This window comes from Berghia stephanieae, chromosome 8, assembly GCF_034508935.2.
Source record: "Berghia stephanieae isolate SIO BIC M18660-M18661 chromosome 8, UCSD_Bste_1.3, whole genome shotgun sequence".
NCBI lineage: Eukaryota > Metazoa > Mollusca > Gastropoda > Nudibranchia > Aeolidiidae > Berghia > Berghia stephanieae.
The window spans coordinates 37,305,047-37,324,770 of NC_088367.1; the positions used below are offsets into that span (position 1 = coordinate 37,305,047).

General features: G+C 36.1%; 1 protein-coding gene across 1 annotated transcript; it reads right to left on the bottom strand.

Moving 5' to 3' along the window:
• Window positions 1-1,223: 1,223 nt before the first annotated feature.
• LOC144978599 (isochorismatase domain-containing protein 2-like) lies at window positions 1,224-17,649 on the bottom strand. The gene is made up of 4 exons (XM_078924877.1): window positions 17,337-17,649; window positions 13,884-13,994; window positions 8,831-8,963; window positions 1,224-2,508 (listed from the first exon to the last, which is right to left on the bottom strand). The coding sequence occupies exons 1-4, from the start codon at window positions 17,515-17,517 to the stop codon at window positions 2,325-2,327; spliced, it is 609 nt and encodes a 202-aa protein (XP_078781003.1). The 5' UTR covers window positions 17,518-17,649; the 3' UTR covers window positions 1,224-2,324.
• Window positions 17,650-19,724: the final 2,075 nt, after the last annotated feature.

A 19,724-nucleotide genomic window follows, 5' to 3' on the forward strand; every position in this document is an offset into this window, starting at 1 on the left:
ATACATTTGACTGTTTCCCTCCCAGTCGAGGGATGAACAAAATAAAGTTGGGAGTGACTTGTTACTCATAAGGTTTCATGTATTGCTCATTTGCTTCAAAAGAACTACAGTCCAGTCCAGATAATTCGAAATCTGATTAACCGAATTTCTTTTAAATCTAAGAAAATACAATGTAATGAATTATTTTCTTCTTTTTCTATATAAAACATTCATGGTTAATTCGAATTCGAACAGTCGTTATTCTCTTTATTCGAAGTGCAAATGCTTGCCCATCACTAAAAAAAACAACTCTGGAAGGTCATAACGAACTGCCTGTTCTCCGTATCCACCCTCCCACGCGTTTTAATGACTGAGCTGACTAATAATAATAATAACTAGACCCCTGAGGCATGTAATGGCGTGTTGTTCCCTCTCCGTCCCACCCGCCCTCTCTCTTCTTTCTCCAAATTGACCAGCTGGTCGCGTCATCCCTCTCCTTTTCGCGCTCTCATCACTAAGACTAACTTGTGGTCTGCTGGCCGCTGGCTAACAAAGGGGGTTGGTTATAAATAGATCTAACACACAGTGATAACCACAAGCTGACCAATACACGGCACGAACAATCATAGGCCACACCCCACTCCACTCTCTACAATTATTACAATGTCTCCTGTACATTGAACATTGTATTCATGCCGGTCCCAAGCCCGGATAAACTACAGAGGGGAAATGGAAATTTTTTAAACAAAGAATTTAAAAGTAAAGATCTTATTCATAAAATATATGATGAGTTGAAAAATTAAGATCTCACCAAAAAAAAATCGCAATGTAACAAAAAACAACAAAACAAAAGCTCATCAATCTAATCAGTGTACCGGAAGTGTAAACACCCCTTTTGTCAGGGGAGGTAACTGAGTAATATAACCCTGATACCTGGAGTCAGGTTTAGTTATTTCCCTTGTTTGGAGACAAATCGAATTCTGATAAATAGAAGTCATTTGCTTTTCCCACCCAATTCGAATTATCAGGACTGCACTGTATTTGTATGCCTGTTACATTCAGGATAAGACTTGTCAATGAAATGAACTGTGCCTGTTGCTGGATGTAACAGCGCAGCGGGGAAGAGGGAGGGGGGGGGGGGGGGGGGGGAAGCCAAGTAACAAAACATAGATCATAGAACTGTGTCACACTTTCACCAAAAATTTATCATGCATCGTGTCAATTGAGCTAAGACACCATATTGGTATCATTGATTATCAACATCCATTTATTCTTGAAAGAAAAAAAAAATATTCATGTAAGTAAAGTTTCTTAACAAGGGAATCTGTTTATGTACATATATCACATAACACTTTATTACAACAACAAAATAATTCAACTGCTTATATAAAATAACCGTTGAAGCCATTATATTATGACTTTCAAAGAGGAAGAGGATGATGGATATTATAAATTAAAATGGTAAACATAATTATCTGGTCAATTATAGGAAAAAGAATGTGTGCTGTAGCACTAATAGAGATGAAAAGGGACTCCAGCACCTCCATGTAACAAATTTTGATAAGTAAACTTTTATAGATAACCATATAAGTGTAAAAATAGCGGGCAACAATAAAATTGAACAGAATTTCATTGATAAGTTTTTTAAACTTTTGATAATATCATTACAAACTCAGTATGCACAGACGCCATCTTCATGCCAATATAGTGATAATTAATTGAGTCGGTATGGAATCATTGCGTTACCATTCTCCAAAAGCCTTTATTGATGTAAAATAGTTCAGATTTGTACAAAAAGTTAATAAATCAAAAATAATTAAAAAGTTGGGTTTTCTTTTTTTCTTTAGGTTTTTTTTTTCTTTACTGGTAATTTAAAAGATTCTGTATTTTTAAAACAAATATACTAGTATTGATACGAAACTGAAAAAAAGCACTTCTTGTTTTATGTCATAGTAACCATAAAGATGACCTCTTTGCTTTACAGTTTTAATATAGATATGAAGTTTAGTTGTGTTTGCAACAATGTAAGGCCATATGATGAGTGACCTCGACCGTATTTGTTATGGGAATTTTAAGTATACAAAAAATAAATAAATAATTAAATCTTAAATTTACCTTTCTTCTCAACATAATATTCCAGAGTTTGTAAAAAAAAAAAACCCAAAAATAAACAACTCATTTATACCCAAATGCCTCCCCGGAATTCCTAATCCATTTTGCAATGTTTGTTGGGCAAAGTATGAATCCTTGAAGCCCAAATCACGTCATTGTTACTGCTCTCTTAGAGAATACAGTAAGATTGTTAAGTTGAATCTAACTACAATCCAATGGCAACACAAAACTGATTAAACTGGAGTTCCTTCCTGAGGCATCCCCGTCAACAACCCACTGTCTGGAGCAGATGTCCAAATTAGTTTTTGAATTTCTCTAAATCTCGGATGGTGAGCTCCATGGACTAGAGACAGCAAGGCACATTCTGATGTTGTCAAATTGGCACCTACAGATTTCATACGATCCAATGCAAACATTCTAGATTGGGAAGAGAAACAAAAAACTGATATATATACATTAAAATTTTGCTTCATTTTATTCTGTTAGAATAACAAAAACAAAACTTGAGCTTTTATATAGTGCAATATCCACTAAATGTGCTCAAAGCGCCCTACAAAGGGTCCCTGATCAACAGCAACACATAACATGTAGAACCAAACATGACGCCTGTTAGGTGATATTACAATTTTTTCTGACAGAGACAATGCTGTTAACGGCCAGGTTCTCATTTTACAATTGAGTACGGTGAGAAAATGTAAGTAAACAGCCGTTTCCAAGGACTCAACAATTTGCCGAGCGAGGCTTGAACCCAGGACCTTCCGATCCAAAAGTGAGTATCATACCACAAGACCACATAGCCGCACATTTCTATTCTGCCAAACAGATCAATTGTTTAGAGAAGAAGATTACAGATAAATATGAATGTGTGTGCAAAAAAACTTATTTTAAAAATCAATTCATTCTAATAATAATATTAATAATTCATTCTAAGCATTGAATCTAATATTACAGTGTGTGTGAAACGAACACATTGTCATGTACAATTTCGATTTAATCTTATTCATCTTAATCATTGTTAACTAAGATTTTCTGTATTTATTTTCTACCTATCAAATTTTATTTTTTTTTAACCCACAATATGTAACCATTATTTCAAAACACTATAATGTCAAGATAAACCAAATCTCATAGAGGGACTTTAAAGGTAAAAAAACGACAAGAAATATGAAATTTTAGGCAGTTATATTCATTCTCCTCATTAAAACATAAAGAACTTAACGTAGGTCTCACATTCTTGACTATAAATCAAATTTGTAACATTTAACTCTCTCCTTACCAGCCTTTTTCAGGATTTTCCCAAAAACTTCACACCCACCTTACACACAATAGAATTTTTATCACTCAGACACAATAACAGTAAAATTCTTGCGATACATAATTTCTTTAGCAAAACATGCTCTACAATACACTGTTCATTTTCTTTAAATTTTATGATGTACAAGAGAAATTTGAATAAGGAAAAGGTTGGTTGTATCGTAACGAGTGTGACGATTTTCCTATGGGTGGTAAGGAAAGGGTTAAACCATACAAACATATTCCTGTTTGTTAGTCGATGGGCCACGGTTCGAAACCCTCCCCCCCCCCCCCCCCCTGGGGGAAATTTTAAACCTATACCAGATTGAAGTGTATCTTAGCCCGATCCTAAATCCACTTGTTATGCAAAAATCCAGTGTCGCCTGCCCGAGTTATGGCCCTTTGAAGGTCATTGAGTGCAGAATTTTTTAAAAATTTTGAATTTTTTTTTTTAGGTCATAAGCAATGCACAGTATTGACAAAATCATTCCCAGTCATTTTTAGTTATAAAAATAATCAAGTTTATGTTTTATGAGCATTTTATTTTATTAATTTACATGGCTTACATAAGAAAAAACAAACTTCAACAGCAGTTTTCTCAAAAGTATAATGAATACTATCTAAACCCAGTTTGATAGCATTGGCAAGTTATTTCAACTGTAGTTATTGTTGAATTTGATCTTCTGTTATTGTAAAAAAGAGTGTTATCAAAATTGGGCATGGAGTAGACAGTTAATATCCAGTGTTGCCTTGGTAGGTTAAGTGAGGGACTCGGAAGATTTAGTACAATTAGAATATTTTTTGAAACCTTGGCTTTGTGGTATAATCAAAGTATTTCCAGGCAAATAATATAAATACAGAATATAATTCCCCATGGTTTTATCCTTTCCTTTGGTTTAGTTAATTTCTTCACTCGATACTATGCTAGTAACTTGGTATCGATACTGAATCACGTGCAATTTGTGCGATACAAAATGGCTGCTGTTTACCTGTTGTTTACAAATATTTAGTCTCTTCAATCGACTGTGCATACCTCAACCATTAAGAAACTTATATTTATTTCACGAATACCTCTTAATATTAATTGCTGAAGCAGTTATGTATGGTTTGTATATAAATATATATATATATATATATATATATATATATATATATATATATATATATATATATATATATATATAAAGGCATAGCCCCCTCACAATGAACGGGAATTCAACAGTGTTTTCAACTTTTACTTGAATGTGTGTGAGAGAGATAGGACACAATTGATTGAAATGTATTCCAAGTGTTCAGCAACATACATATTTATTACAGATGTATACGTCGTCATAGATAGAAATTTTGTGCAAGTGGTTCTTTGGACAGTGTTTTAAAAGGTAGACACACTGGGTAGACATTACAATCGAGCAATGAGGATTCATGCGTGTATGGTAGAGGCTCTGGAAAGATTGCTTTTTACCTCTTTTGTTCAAACATGTTCAAATCAATTGGTTGTAGAACTAACATCGGAAATAAAAAGCCTTGAATCTAATGTATGCCATGGTGCATTTGACAATGCTGTCAGATCGGAAAATTTTAACCTTCTTTTTGCACAATATGACTTTTTCAAGGAACAATATGGAAATACAGCAAAGTTTTGGTTTGACTACATGGAAAAGGTATGGAATGTATTCCACTTTTCAGTGGCAACAAGAACCAACAACTTTGACATGCATGTCTCATCCTTGCAGAAGCTGTGCCCCCTCCTGTTTTGCATGAATAACCAGAATTATGCAAAATACCTCAGTCTGTATTATGTAAGGCTTCTCAATCTACCAGACGAGGCAAAATGTTTGATTAAAAACAAAGTATTCAGTGTGTCCAGGTCATATGTACCTGCTGGAAGATGTACTATTGATATGACGATAGAACAAACCATAAACAAGGATGCAAAAACAAGAGGAGGCATAGTTGGGTTTAGCAGAAGCCTTCCCACATATTACAGGTGGTGTGTGGCACGTCACAATAGATCTCAGTATGTTTCGGCTTTGCAAAAGATTACCAACATGGATTCAAAGTCACTTGATAGTCACAAAGACATGAATGTTTCAGAAAGGCAGCTGAGTGAGAAACGTGTTAGGAGTACTGTAAGGGCATTTTCAGCATTCACCAACCCTTTTGAATTGAGTGCTGATACATTGGTTTGCTTGTCATCTGGGAAGAAAGTGTCAGAAGATGTTACAAATGACCTAATGAAAGTAGATAAATATGAAAAGGAAAGATTCGAGAGCTTTGTTGACACAAGACTAAAAGATAAATCTGTTGCGTTCAAACATCCCCTACCAAAATCAGGAATTAAAACTTTTGCCTCTGCCGCAAATGTTGTCACGGTCAAAAGTAAAACCAAGGAAGTAAAAATGAAAGTTCAACGAAACCTTTTTGGGCAGCTACTGGTTTTGTCACACGAGCATGACATAGACATGGTAAAGGTTCTAAGCTATCCACTGAGTCCAACTCCATGGTCCTTGGCCTCGCCCGATGACTTACCACTCAAGACAAATAAAGCACAGCTCTTAAGTGTCATTCAAAAACAGGAGTTTCTTGTCACGGAAGACCTCTCAAAGATGCAAGGCACAGTTCATGTCATAGACGGAATGGCTTTTTTTCATAGTCTTACAGATATACCTAGCACATTTGGAGAACTCCCAAAGAAATTTTTACACACTTTACCCCAGAGAACACCAGTACATTTTATTACAGACACATACAAATCAGACTCTATAAAGAGCAGTGAATGAGACAGAAGGGGGCGAACAAATGACTCCTTCCTTCTTAAAGGACCTGCCATGAAAATACCATCGAACTGGAAAGCATTTTTGGCTAGTGATGCAAATAAGAAGACACTGACCAATTTTCTTCTCTCGGAAATTCAAAAGGATCTTTATGCCCCCGACTTAGACAGAGAAATTTTTTTATGTATGTGAAAATAGGTGCGAATTTATCACAAGTGAAGATGGAAGATCAGTGATTTCAAGACCAATTCAAGATCTGTTTTCTTCACAAGAGGAAGCAGATACTCGAATAATTCTCCATTGTTCATATATTTCAAATCAGGACGCTATAAAAAGAATAATTATTAAATCCCCTGATACAGGCATCTTTCTCCTATTTCAGTCATTTGCTGACAAGATTAATAAAACTCTCATTTTTGACACTGGAACACGAAACAGTCGACGCCAAATAGATATGTCAAGTCTAGCATCATCAATGTCTTCATGTTTAAGAGAAGCAATTCTTGGCCTCCACGCTTTTACTGGATGTGACACAAGCTGTTTTGCAGGAAAGGGAAAAGTAAGGCCACTGAAAACTCTTATGAAGGATCAGTCTCTAATCGATGTCTTTGCCAGGCTTGGAACAGCACAAGAAGTATGCCCAACTGACCAGTCTAAATTGGAAGCTTTTGTGTGCACTCTATATGGAAAAGACACTTACAACTCTGTTGATAAGCTCAGATATAATAAAGTAAGGCAGAGTTTTAAGGGCAAAAAGAGCATTCTTTCTAGTTCAGATGGTGTTGATCTTTCACAAATGCCACCCTGCAATCAAGTTCTCCAATTGCACATGAAAAGAGCCAACTACCAAACCCTGGTGTGGAGGAACTCGCTTGTCCAATTCTTCGATCTGCCTGACCCAACGGAAAATGGCTGGAGAGTTTCACCATCTGGAGGACTAGCGATTCAATGGTTTGCAGAGGACTTTTTGCCAAGAGATTTGCAAGACATTTTGTCAGAAATTGATGATGGTCAGGATGTCTTGGAAGATGACAGTGAAAGGATGCCATCAGATACTGATTCTTCTCCAAGTGATGAAGATTCTTCAGATACAGACGAAGATCAATAACTGAAAACGTGCTTAAAGTAAGGAATGTATGATAACTGAATATCCTGTGCCATTCACCTTATAATTTGTTTATTGATCCATAGGATACCATGTCATATGACAACTATTTAATGATTGTTTAATGTGTATGATACGTCAAATTATAATCTCAATACAAATAATGTAAATAGTCGATTTCAACTAAATGTACCCACTAAACAGTCAATCGCAGACGGACTTTAAAATGGAGGTGCCGCCTTTTATATAACCTTCACTTAGTTGAAAAGGGCGTTAAACTTAAAACTTTTTTTTTTGAAAAAGGAAATGAAAGAACGTCTAATATAAGAAAGTATATCTGGTGGAAATGTCTTTTGAGAAAATGGGCATTTTCTTTCATATTTCACTATATAATTCATATAAATTTATCACTTCAGATTGCAATCATGCCTAAATTAAGCACGATACTGCCGTGAAAGTCTTTATGCATAAAAATATATCGATTACAAACTCAATTTTGCTTGTTTAAAAAAATAGTTGATTTTTGCACTAAATGACCTTTCAGGGGCAATAACTCAAGGAAGGCTACACTTTATAAAACCATAACAAGTGGATTTTTATACCTTAAGAACTGCTATATCAGGAAAACATAGTGACAAATTTCCCCCAGGGGGGGGGATGGGGGGTGCTGGTGGCCCAAAGACTATGTCATGTAGTCCTTCAGAAATGGACTATAGCAATTGCTTGCTTTCCTTTAGATAGGACGCTAGTCTATAGCAAAGTACTTTCTTCCTGATCTAACAGACCCAGCTACCCATCACTGCTGGGTGGACAGGAGGGTCAGAAAAAATCTTGCTGAACCCGGGATCGATCTCGGCCCGTCGCATGTGAAGTGGCTACTCTACTTATTGATTTATCAGAACCCCCGAGTTGTCATGTGGATGACATATTTTTCTTAAGTTAGTAACTAAAAATATTGTGAGACTAGAAAAATGTTGACAGCGCTTTACACAGACTTTATTTTACACACTTCAAAGAACAATATTCACAAGTCTGAGATGATTGAGATATCCATGGATGATTTTTATTTTTGGAAAATTCCTATTCCTGTCCCGATCATTTCTGTTGTTTGTTTATTTTTTGTTTGTTTTTTATTTATTTAAAGCAACTAAGGACATTGTTAGGAGTATTGCATTATCAGGATAATTATTCTTTCCATTATTATTGGCAATATTATATTTGAAGAATGCATTTGTCACTGATTCTGTCTCTCAGTTGTCAGAGTTTCAAAAAGATTGACTATTTCTACCAGTGAGTAAAGCTCCCAAATCACATCTCACATAATCAATGTCACAACAATAAGATACCAGTATTGTGAATGTGCCTTTTATGTGATATTATTCAGTCACATAACAAGCGACTTGTTATTTCAAGCCTAAGAACTTTACAACTTACATTTTTTAGTTCTATATGCCATGTAATAATATGTAGAGCTTGTTACTAATCAGATTAAGGGACAAGAGGTGACAATAGAAAGGACTTAAAGGGGTAGGAATGATAGCTAGTTGTTATTGATCAAAGCACTAACCTGTCTACCATACTGCGACTGGAGCAGCCATCAACGATGACGTGGACATCGTAACCGTCTTCTATCAAGTCTAAAACTGTCCCCTGGACACATGCATGGGCCTCAATGCCACAGATAAGGATGGATTTCACGTCTGGGGAAAATCAAATAATAAATATAGACATTGAATTAAATGATTTAAATGAATCACAATGACAACAACAAAAATCTTCATTCAACCACAAACTGAAAAATAGAATACAATGGTCAACGTTCTAATATACAGCCCATCCGACAGCATTACCTGAGTACTGGTTAAAGTAGATTAATATCATTATTTCATCCTACATGTTAATAATAATAATAATAATAATAATAATAATAATAATAATAATAATAATAATAATAATAATAATAATAATAATAATAATAATAATAATACAATATTTATTGTCCAAAGGCAATTCATGTGAGGTAAACAATGCTCAAACAGTGTCGTTGTTGGTTTGGGAAAGTGCTCAATGCTCATTTAGTAGATACAGTTTTATATCAAAATGTATGTTTACATGACCTTCCTATACAGTACCATAGCAACAATATTTTTTATCAAAACTTAACATTTCTTTAAATTTTTCGTCATTGCACGGTCTTTCTGGCAAATCATAATTCATAAACAATTGCCTTTCATCTTTTAACACTAGATTTCTGCCCATTTACCATTTTTAATTTAAAAAATAAAGTCCATCTAATTCATGTACAAGCCACTTCTGTGTCCAATAATGACAATAAAATATAGCCCAGTGATAAACCTAAGATTTGTGGAATTAGACCGCAAGACATCAATAAATATATACTGGTTTTGTAATTTTTTTTCTTATATTTTAAAATCATAAATAACAGCAAACAGCATACAGTGAAGCAAACGAAGATGCAAAATCCAGCCAAATCATACAGTGAACATACAAGGTCAAACAAAGATATTATTTTCTTGTCTACCAAAACTGACTGCTTCTTTTGATATAATAATATATTATGTACATAAAAGTGCTACCATTACGCAAAAGAAAAGAAGAAATCATTGTCTCAATCTTTATGTTGCAACCCGTTTTTACAATTCACTCCGCTGATACGCTACACATTCCCAAAAAAATGAATTTTTTCAAAATTATCACTCCGCTTAGTCGTACACCTTCTCCACTAAATCGCTACACCTTGATTCCAATCCTGATTGGAGAAAAATATCTTTAAAAAAGACACAAAAAAGTAATGAAAAGGTGTTTCTCATTGAACCACTTCTGTACATTAATATTGTATCACGTGTGCAAAGCTTTCCCGTCAATGCAATTCCACTGTCCCTCCGAACCCGACAAGGTCGGATGCACAATGCTTGTTGACAACAAGGGATTACCTGACACGACGGGCTAATTGACTTAGCACTTAATGTTTGTTTACATTGTCTGTACATTGTTTTCCTCGACTGATCCATGAACAATTAGAAAGGATTATCGGAAAGACTCGTGTCTCATCTTTTGGTTGATCCATACTGTCCCTGTCCACATTGATACACTCAAAGGTGAATCTTTTGAATTGTTTACTGATTTGTGCATTTAATGAATAAAGCGATAAATAGATTTAAAGAAATCAAAATTTAATCAATGAACTGCCTTATATGGTGATAGCCTTATTTGAAGAAAACAAACCAAAAAGACTGCACCACTTATAAAAGATCATGCCATCACACTTTACCATCTCACTCTTCAACAGAAACTTCAATTGATTGCAGATGCAGAATTAATACCAAAGCAAATGCAACGCAAGCTAGCTACGAAGTACTGCACATCAAGAACCCAAGTCTCTCGTTTGCTAATAAACAAGGGAGACAGTGCAGTCAAAGTGAGTAACAGATCAAATCTTGGGCGTAAACGACAGAGAGATGGCCAGCAAGGTGTTGTTGAAACACACCTTAGTTATATGGATAGGTGATAAGTTAAACCAGGGCTCTTGACTGTCTGGAGACTTAATCAAACAAAAGGCAATTGAACTGGAATCAACTCAAGGCACGCCTTTCTCCCCATCAGAAGGCTGGTTCTCGATATGGAAAGGTCAACACAATGTCTTGATTAAAAAAGACCATGGCGAAAAACACAATGCTGATACTTCACACAAACAATAATGTCAGAAAAGTGAGTGGAGCAGGCACTTATGTTGGTAACAACAAGATATGAAGTGAGTAGAAAAGTGCCAGAAGACAATAGAGAATAAAAAATTTTTTCGCGGCGGTGGTGGGGTTTGAACCTGCGACCTTATTGGTATGACAACTCCGCCTGGCAGGTGAGAGCGTGGTTCTACCGTGTGAGCTATCCACGAACACAAAAATATTCGTTTCAAACCCAAAGTCATTTCTAGATCCCTCTCTCACCCACTTCTTGAGATCGCCGATTCGTTCGCCACCATCGCGAAGTAATTTTGACCAGCAGTTAAGCTTAATAGCCAATATTCTCATCACAAACATATAACATAGAAACGATTGAGACATTGAGTATGCTCCGGTGTATGGGGTGAATTTTTAATTCAGAAAAGTGAGTGGAGCAGGCACTTATGTTGGTAACAACAAGATATGAAGTGAGTAGAAAAGTGCCAGAAGACAATAGAGAATAAAAAATTTTTTCGCGGCGGTGGTGGGGTTTGAACCTGCGACCTTATTGGTACAACAACTCCGCCTGGCAGGTGAGAGCGTGGCTCTACCGTGTGAGCTATCCACGAACACAAAAATATTCGTTTCAAACCCAAAGTCATTTCTAGATCCCTCTCTCACCCACTTCTTGAGATCGCCGATTCGTTCGCCACCATCGCGAAGTAATTTTGACCAGCAGTTAAGCTTAATAGCCAATATTCTCATCACAAACATATAACATAGAAACGATTGAGACATTGAGTATGCTCCGGTGTATGGGGTGAATTTTTAATTCAGAAAAGTGAGTGGAGCAGGCACTTATGTTGGTAACAACAAGATATGAAGTGAGTAGAAAAGTGCCAGAAGACAATAGAGAATAAAAAATTTTTTCGCGGCGGTGGTGGGGTTTGAACCTGCGACCTTATTGGTACAACAACTCCGCCTGGCAGGTGAGAGCGTGGCTCTACCGTGTGAGCTATCCACGAACACAAAAATATTCGTTTCAAACCCAAAGTCATTTCTAGATCCCTCTCTCACCCACTTCTTGAGATCGCCGATTCGTTCGCCACCATCGCGAAGTAATTTTGACCAGCAGTTAAGCTTAATAGCCAATATTCTCATCACAAACATATAACATAGAAACGATTGAGACATTGAGTATGCTCCGGTGTATGGGGTGAATTTTTAATTCAGAAAAGTGAGTGGAGCAGGCACTTATGTTGGTAACAACAAGATATGAAGTGAGTAGAAAAGTGCCAGAAGACAATAGAGAATAAATTCATAATATACATAAGTGCCTGCTCCACTCACTTTTCTGAATTAAAAATTCACCCCATACACCGGAGCATACTCAATGTCTCAATCGTTTCTATGTTATATGTTTGTGATGAGAATATTGGCTATTAAGCTTAACTGCTGGTCAAAATTACTTCGCGATGGTGGCGAACGAATCGGCGATCTCAAGAAGTGGGTGAGAGAGGGATCTAGAAATGACTTTGGGTTTGAAACGAATATTTTTGTGTTCGTGGATAGCTCACACGGTAGAGCCACGCTCTCACCTGCCAGGCGGAGTTGTCGTACCAATAAGGTCGCAGGTTCAAACCCCACCACCGCCGCGAAAAAAATTTTTATTCTCTATTGTCTTCTGGCACTTTTCTACTCACTTCATATCTTGTTGTTACCAACATAAGTGCCTGCTCCACTCACTTTTCTGAATTAAAAATTCACCCCATACACCGGAGCATACTCAATGTCTCAATCGTTTCTATGTTATATGTTTGTGATGAGAATATTGGCTATTAAGCTTAACTGCTGGTCAAAATTACTTCGCGATGGTGGCGAACGAATCGGCGATCTCAAGAAGTGGGTGAGAGAGGGATCTAGAAATGACTTTGGGTTTGAAACGAATATTTTTGTGTTCGTGGATAGCTCACACGGTAGAGCCACGCTCTCACCTGCCAGGCGGAGTTGTCGTACCAATAAGGTCGCAGGTTCAAACCCCACCACCGCCGCGAAAAAAATTTTTATTCTCTATTGTCTTCTGGCACTTTTCTACTCACTTCATATCTTGTTGTTACCAACATAAGTGCCTGCTCCACTCACTTTTCTGAATTAAAAATTCACCCCATACACCGGAGCATACTCAATGTCTCAATCGTTTCTATGTTATATGTTTGTGATGAGAATATTGGCTATTAAGCTTAACTGCTGGTCAAAATTACTTCGCGATGGTGGCGAACGAATCGGCGATCTCAAGAAGTGGGTGAGAGAGGGATCTAGAAATGACTTTGGGTTTGAAACGAATATTTTTGTGTTCGTGGATAGCTCACACGGTAGAGCCACGCTCTCACCTGCCAGGCAGAGTTGTCGTACCAATAAGGTCGCAGGTTCAAACCCCACCACCGCCGCGAAAAAATTTTTTATTCTCTATTGTCTTCTGGCACTTTTCTACTCACTTCATATCTTGTTGTAAACAATAATGTCACATTTTGTTGTCGACAAAATATGAAAATGAATAGAAAAAGAAAAAAAAAAAAAAGAAAAGAAAAACTAAGAAATGAACAACCAAATATAAAAAAAAGAAACAACAACAAAAATTTTTTTTAAATCTTCTGATGAGATCATATCTTGAACATGACGGTCCCAAGCTGGCAGAAAATCCAGAGGGGAAGGCCCTACATGAATGGTGCATGAAAGCTGGTGCTTAGATGCTATTTTTAGCTTCTCCGCTTAATCAACACACTAACCCAAACTCCCAAAGGTAAGCAATTAAGCAGAGTCGACTGTATCTTGAAGAGGGATTTATGATTCCAACTGTTCACACAAAAAATATATTCAGTGAACATCCCAAATATCTGTAGCATGCATCTCATTCTCAAAAAAAAATGAACATGGGCTCACCTGCAGCTTTTTCCAGTTCCTTCCGAACTTCTGGAATCAGCATAGAGAATTGAGTTTTGGCAAAGACTTTGTAGGAACTTACATCTAATTCTGGGACAGTGTGACCCAATCCTAGGGATAAAACAAAATAAATACATTACCCCATCTGTTATCATTTTTAAAAAGTAAATAATACCTAATAATAAAATACATAAAGTTCCCTTTACGTCATAGAAAATTTTACTTAATGACCTAAGTTGAGAAAAGACTCTTGATAACAGTATCATATCCCTCAAAAAAAAAAAAAAAGAACTTTTGTCTAGCACAATATCCACTAAACGTGCTCAAAGTGATTTTCAAGGGGTCCCTAGCCAACACTTAACCTGAAGGACAAGACATAAAGGCAATATTACATTATTTTTGGACAGACATCGATGTTAATGGCCAGGTACTCATTTTACACCTGAGTATGGTGAGAGAATGTGAGTAAATGCCTTTTCTAAGGACTCATTTATTCATTGCTCAGAGCGGGACTCGAACCCTGGACCTTCCAAAGGCGAGTGTCATACCACAAAAGCACAAAACCACACAAAGACCTCTTTCATGTGATTTCTTATCTAAATCTGTCTTCCTAAGATTGGTTCTTGGGTTCAACAATTTGACCTTAAAAATGATTGTTCTTGTCAAGACATCAATGTGCATCATACTCTATTTTTAGTATAGCAGGATGAATGCAAGAGAAAATATTTCCTTAACTCATACATTTTTTAAACAAAGAACGATAGCGATGATTCAAAATATTTTTACTACGGAATGAATTTTTTTTTTGCTTTTATTGTTGCTTTTTAAAAAATATGATTTATTCACTCATTAATTTATTTGACTGTTTATAGTTATATGTAGGCTTTTATTGGTGTTGTTTCTGCTTGTTTTTTTTTTGGGGGGGGGGGTTTGTTTATTTTCTCCAGCAATAGAATGGGAGCTGTTGTTTTTGCTTGTTTTGGGGGATTTTTTACTCCACCAATAGAATGAATGGATAGAAGAATGACTTACACTTATACAGTACAGCAAGCGCCTCTAAACTCTAAGCACCAAGATTGTACACAGATGCTGTGTAATTTTTACATCATTCATCATGTGTTCCTTCCCGGTAGGCATTGGTGATTATATGACTACACCTATTCGGACTTGAGTCTAAATAGTCTTCCGAGGCTATTCAGACTCAAACTCCAATGCGCATGTGCAATCAACAAGTAATTTGGAGTTGACTCTGAATAGTCTCACAGAGCAGTATAGCTTTTTAAATTATTTCAGTTTATATTTTAATTATTGACAACTACATAAAATTGATGCATATAAAAATAACAATTATAATATAGTAACTACAAATAGTTATTCTAAACCCGCTTAATTGGACAAGAAAGACTAAATCATTGATCTGTTGAAAGTCCAGTTAGAAAATAAAAAGAAAAGAGTTAAAGGAACATAGGTCAGTCAAAGTAACTGTAGTCTAAAGGAAAATTGTTTCTAACAAGACTTTACTCAATGTCCATATAAAATCAGGACAATTTAATATATATTCTAGTCTGATAGTATTAGACAGGCAACAATCGTTCTACAGTCCGAAGAAGGGGTATCATCAGTTGTCTGTCTGATAAGGGCAAAATAGATTTTTTTTCTTGAACTCTTCTTTTAGGACCACCCTCTGCCCACACTGTATCCTCCTGTGTTTTGTGCACACACATGTGAAGTTTGAGTCCAAATAGTCTGAGTCCGAATAGCTACCGCAGACTATTCAGACTGAGTCGGAATTGTTACTTTGTGCAGCTATGTGGTCTTGTGGCATTACACTCGCTTTCAGATCGGAAGGTCCTGATTTCGAGCCTCGCTTGATGCATAGTTAAGTCATTGGACAAGGCTCTTTACTCACATTCTCTCACTGTACTCAGGTGTAAAATGAGTACCTGGCCGTTAATATCATTGTCTCGGTCTGAAACAAAGTGTAATACAGTCTACTCTGGATAATTGCAACTCCGTTAATGGCAACAATTCCCAAGAAACGGAATTAATTCTACATAAAAGTCACTAGTTAATTGCAATAAATTTTCGCCCTCAAAAAGTGGTAATTCAAGAAATCAGGCAAAGAAAATATTATTAAATTTTACCATGGATGAAATCGTGACAGGTTGAAGAATCGAGAGTGGGCAGGATTTAATATTACAGTAGTGTGTCACCACTCTATTACAGACAAAAGAGGGCAAGACTTTGCAATATGGGTTTATAATGTCATCTGTGGCCATTAAATAGGAGGCGAGGGGATTGGGCATAGTCCTCACGTCAGGTAGACAATGACAGTTGTAAAGAGAGACTGGCGATATCCTTTGTTTTGGGATTAACAAATGTGCATTGTTGTGACTAACGATCTTGGGGAGAGTTTACTACTGTCTCTCATCACGGCTAATTACTTTAACTCTTACAAATGTTGAGACAAAAGAATGAAAGTTAATCCAATTTGAATAAGATGTCGACTTGCATCAAAGCTGCTTTTGCTTCACAAAATCTATACAGGGCTGCATTATAGTTTATATTTCAACCAAATTGCTCAGTCTGTGGTGGACAAAGAAAAATGTTTACAACAACTGGTTGGAATTTACCATATGTGTGTAAAATGTTGCAATAATAGACAGGAAACTCAACTTCAGTTAATTGAAACTTTGGTTAACCACAACATGTTCGCTGATCTCAAGGTGTTATGATTATCCGGAGTGGACTGTATCAATTAACATTCATCTTGTCTTGTTCTACATGATACTTGTTGCTGTAAGTAAAGGCTAAATTCATGAATAATATTAATACTGACTGCTGAATAAGTCTTTGAGTACGAAATGGCAATTTGGACTCAAGCCTGAATAGTGTCCCGTGGCTATCCGGACTCAAATTCCAATGTGCGTGAGCATTGTAACACAGTGCGGCAGTGGGCAGAGGGCGGAACTGCTAAAGAAACAGAAGAAGAGTTCAAAAGAAATTCTGTTTGGATCATATCAGACTGACTCAGCTCATAACTCATGCTTCGGACTGTAGAAGGATTGAGACCTGTCTAACACTATCAGATAAAGCTGGTTTAGACTACCTGGTGATAGTTACTAACCATAATTGATAATTCGATTTGCATCATGATATCAACTCTATGTAATTATCAATATTTAAAATCTTTTAATCTATACTGCCATTGAAGAATATTCAGATTGAGTCCAAATAACCTGTTGATTGCACTTGCGCATTGGAATTTGAGTCCGAATATCCACGGGAGACTATTCAGACTCGTCCGAATAGCCTTTTGAGCCCTTTGAGTACTTTGGTGGTGAAACTGAAACTGATCTATTTATAGATGACCTTTTATTTTTATAAATTGCTAAACTAGAACATGCTGTTAAAATATATTTTTTTAAACATACTCTCGCCACATTTTATTACCTTTTGGATACTGCTCGGTAACAATCACCGGCATTTCTAAGGCTTTCGCTCCTCCCAACATTCTAGATGCAACCTCAACAATTTGGGGAAAATACTGAATTGTCGGTCGGAACTTCTCTTGCATGTCACACAAGAAGAGTGCAGAGTTTTTGGAAACTAGTTTTCCAATTCGCGAGGCCATATTTTTTTTAAGTTAACAGTTAACAGCAAATTGCTTTTCACTTTGGATAAAAAAAATAATAAAGAGAATAAATTTCTTGGATCTTCGATTCTAGCGGACCAACCAACAACATAAAAGGCAAAAGGGTAATAGGTCAAAGTTCACAAAGAAGTAAGGTCGACAGTCGTATTTGATTTGTTCGGGCTTTTTTCTACTTATTAGACAAATATATATAATATAACTATGGATAACACTCTTATTGTCGTCCATTTCTCTATTTTTAAAATGTCCCATATATTCATCACTTTCAACTGGCTTCATAAAGCTGAATTATTCATTATCAAAGATCTGAACAAGTGTGTATTTATTATCCCCAGGCAATATGGAACCAAATTTTCATTTAATACGTTGACACCTTATTTTTTCATACAAGCTTATCGCTGTTGCTCATTCACAATTGAGTCACAAGAGGTAAAGTATTAGTGTGCCACATTTCCGCCCACTCATCACATTCAATGCCGCGTGACGATGTTGCAATGTTAAGGACCTTACCATTCGGACCCGACATCCCAGCATCCTAACCGAGTGTCTCCCTCATGAAGCAATGGCAATTCGTTTGGACTTAGAGTCTTGTCATTGATACAAATATTATGTGAGGATATTAGATACAATTAGATCAATACCAAATTAAACCTTCTCCTTACCACCTACAGCAAAAACGTCACAATTATTACGACACAATAATATACATTTTCTTCTTATTCAAATGTATTGTCTACACCACAATGATCTTTGTTTAGTTAATAAGAACATAAAGTTGATTTGTAGAGAGCTTGTTTGAGTTTCAAAAATCAATTTTTTTTTTCTGCTGGGTAAGCCTGCCATTTTGGGAAAATACTGAAAACGGTCGGTAAGGAGAGAGTTCAGTCAAGTAAGGTACAATGGGAGTGAGAAAACAATTTATGGAACATTGATGTTAATAGTCAAAGAAAGAATTGCTTTGCGTCACCATTAAAACAATCTTATGTATGTATGTATGTATGTATGTATGTATGTATGTATGTATGTATGTATGTATGTATATATGTATGTATGTATGTATGTATGTATGTATGTATGTATGTATGTATGTATGTATGTATGTATGTATGTATGTATGTATGTATGTATGTATGTATGTATGTATGTATGTATGTATTCCCAGATGGACCGATTAAAAAAATTATAAAAGACCCGATCAACAATTATGAAGCTCTATTAAAATATATCGAAATAAAAATAATAGATATAAAGTCCTCCATTATGCCCTCCCTTATCCAAAACAACACACCAAGAGCACAGGAGGAAAAAGAGGTGACATGACAAGAACTCACAGCAATATTCGTAAACCACCAACGAAAAGCTATTGATATTATTAGAAACGGATGTAAACAAACACACTCAAGTTGTGAGATAGATATCAACACAGTAGAGACTGCCTATAAAGAAAAATGTCAACGAAACAATATAAACAGTGACACACCCTGGTTCGATGATGTCACTATCCCCCCTCCCGCATGGACACCATCAGCAAGTGAGTTTACAATCGACGAACTCACAAGCTGTGTTAAAAAATTACCTAATGAAAAGTCACCCGGGGCAGACGGTGTCACCTATAAATATATAAAACAAAATATAAACAAACTGGCACCAATTTTTACGGCCATCTTTAACACCTGTTTAAAATATCAAAAAGTCCCCCCAGACTGGAAACACAGTATCATAACACTGGTACCAAAAAAGAATGGGAACAAGGACAACGCCGACGACTGGCGACCTATCGCCTTATTACATCTTCATCATCGTCATCATCGTCATCATCATCATTATCATCGTCATCAACACTAATATCATTATTACCTCTGGGACATTCTGTGGCAGAGTCTGAAACTTCACTGTTCAAATTAATACTCCAGCTCTATACATTGTACATTATTTTAGGAAATGGTATTATGTCAATGAATATGTTACCCTTGTTACATTATCATGTATATTTCCTGAAATAAACAGTTTTGATATGTATGTATGTATGTATGTATGTATGTATGTATGTATGTATGTATGTATGTATGTATGTATGTATGTATGTATGTATTTAGGTAGGTAGGTAGGTAGGTAAGTATGTATGTATGTATGTATACATGATGATTGTATGATTGTATGTATGCAGTATGTATGTGTGTGTGTGT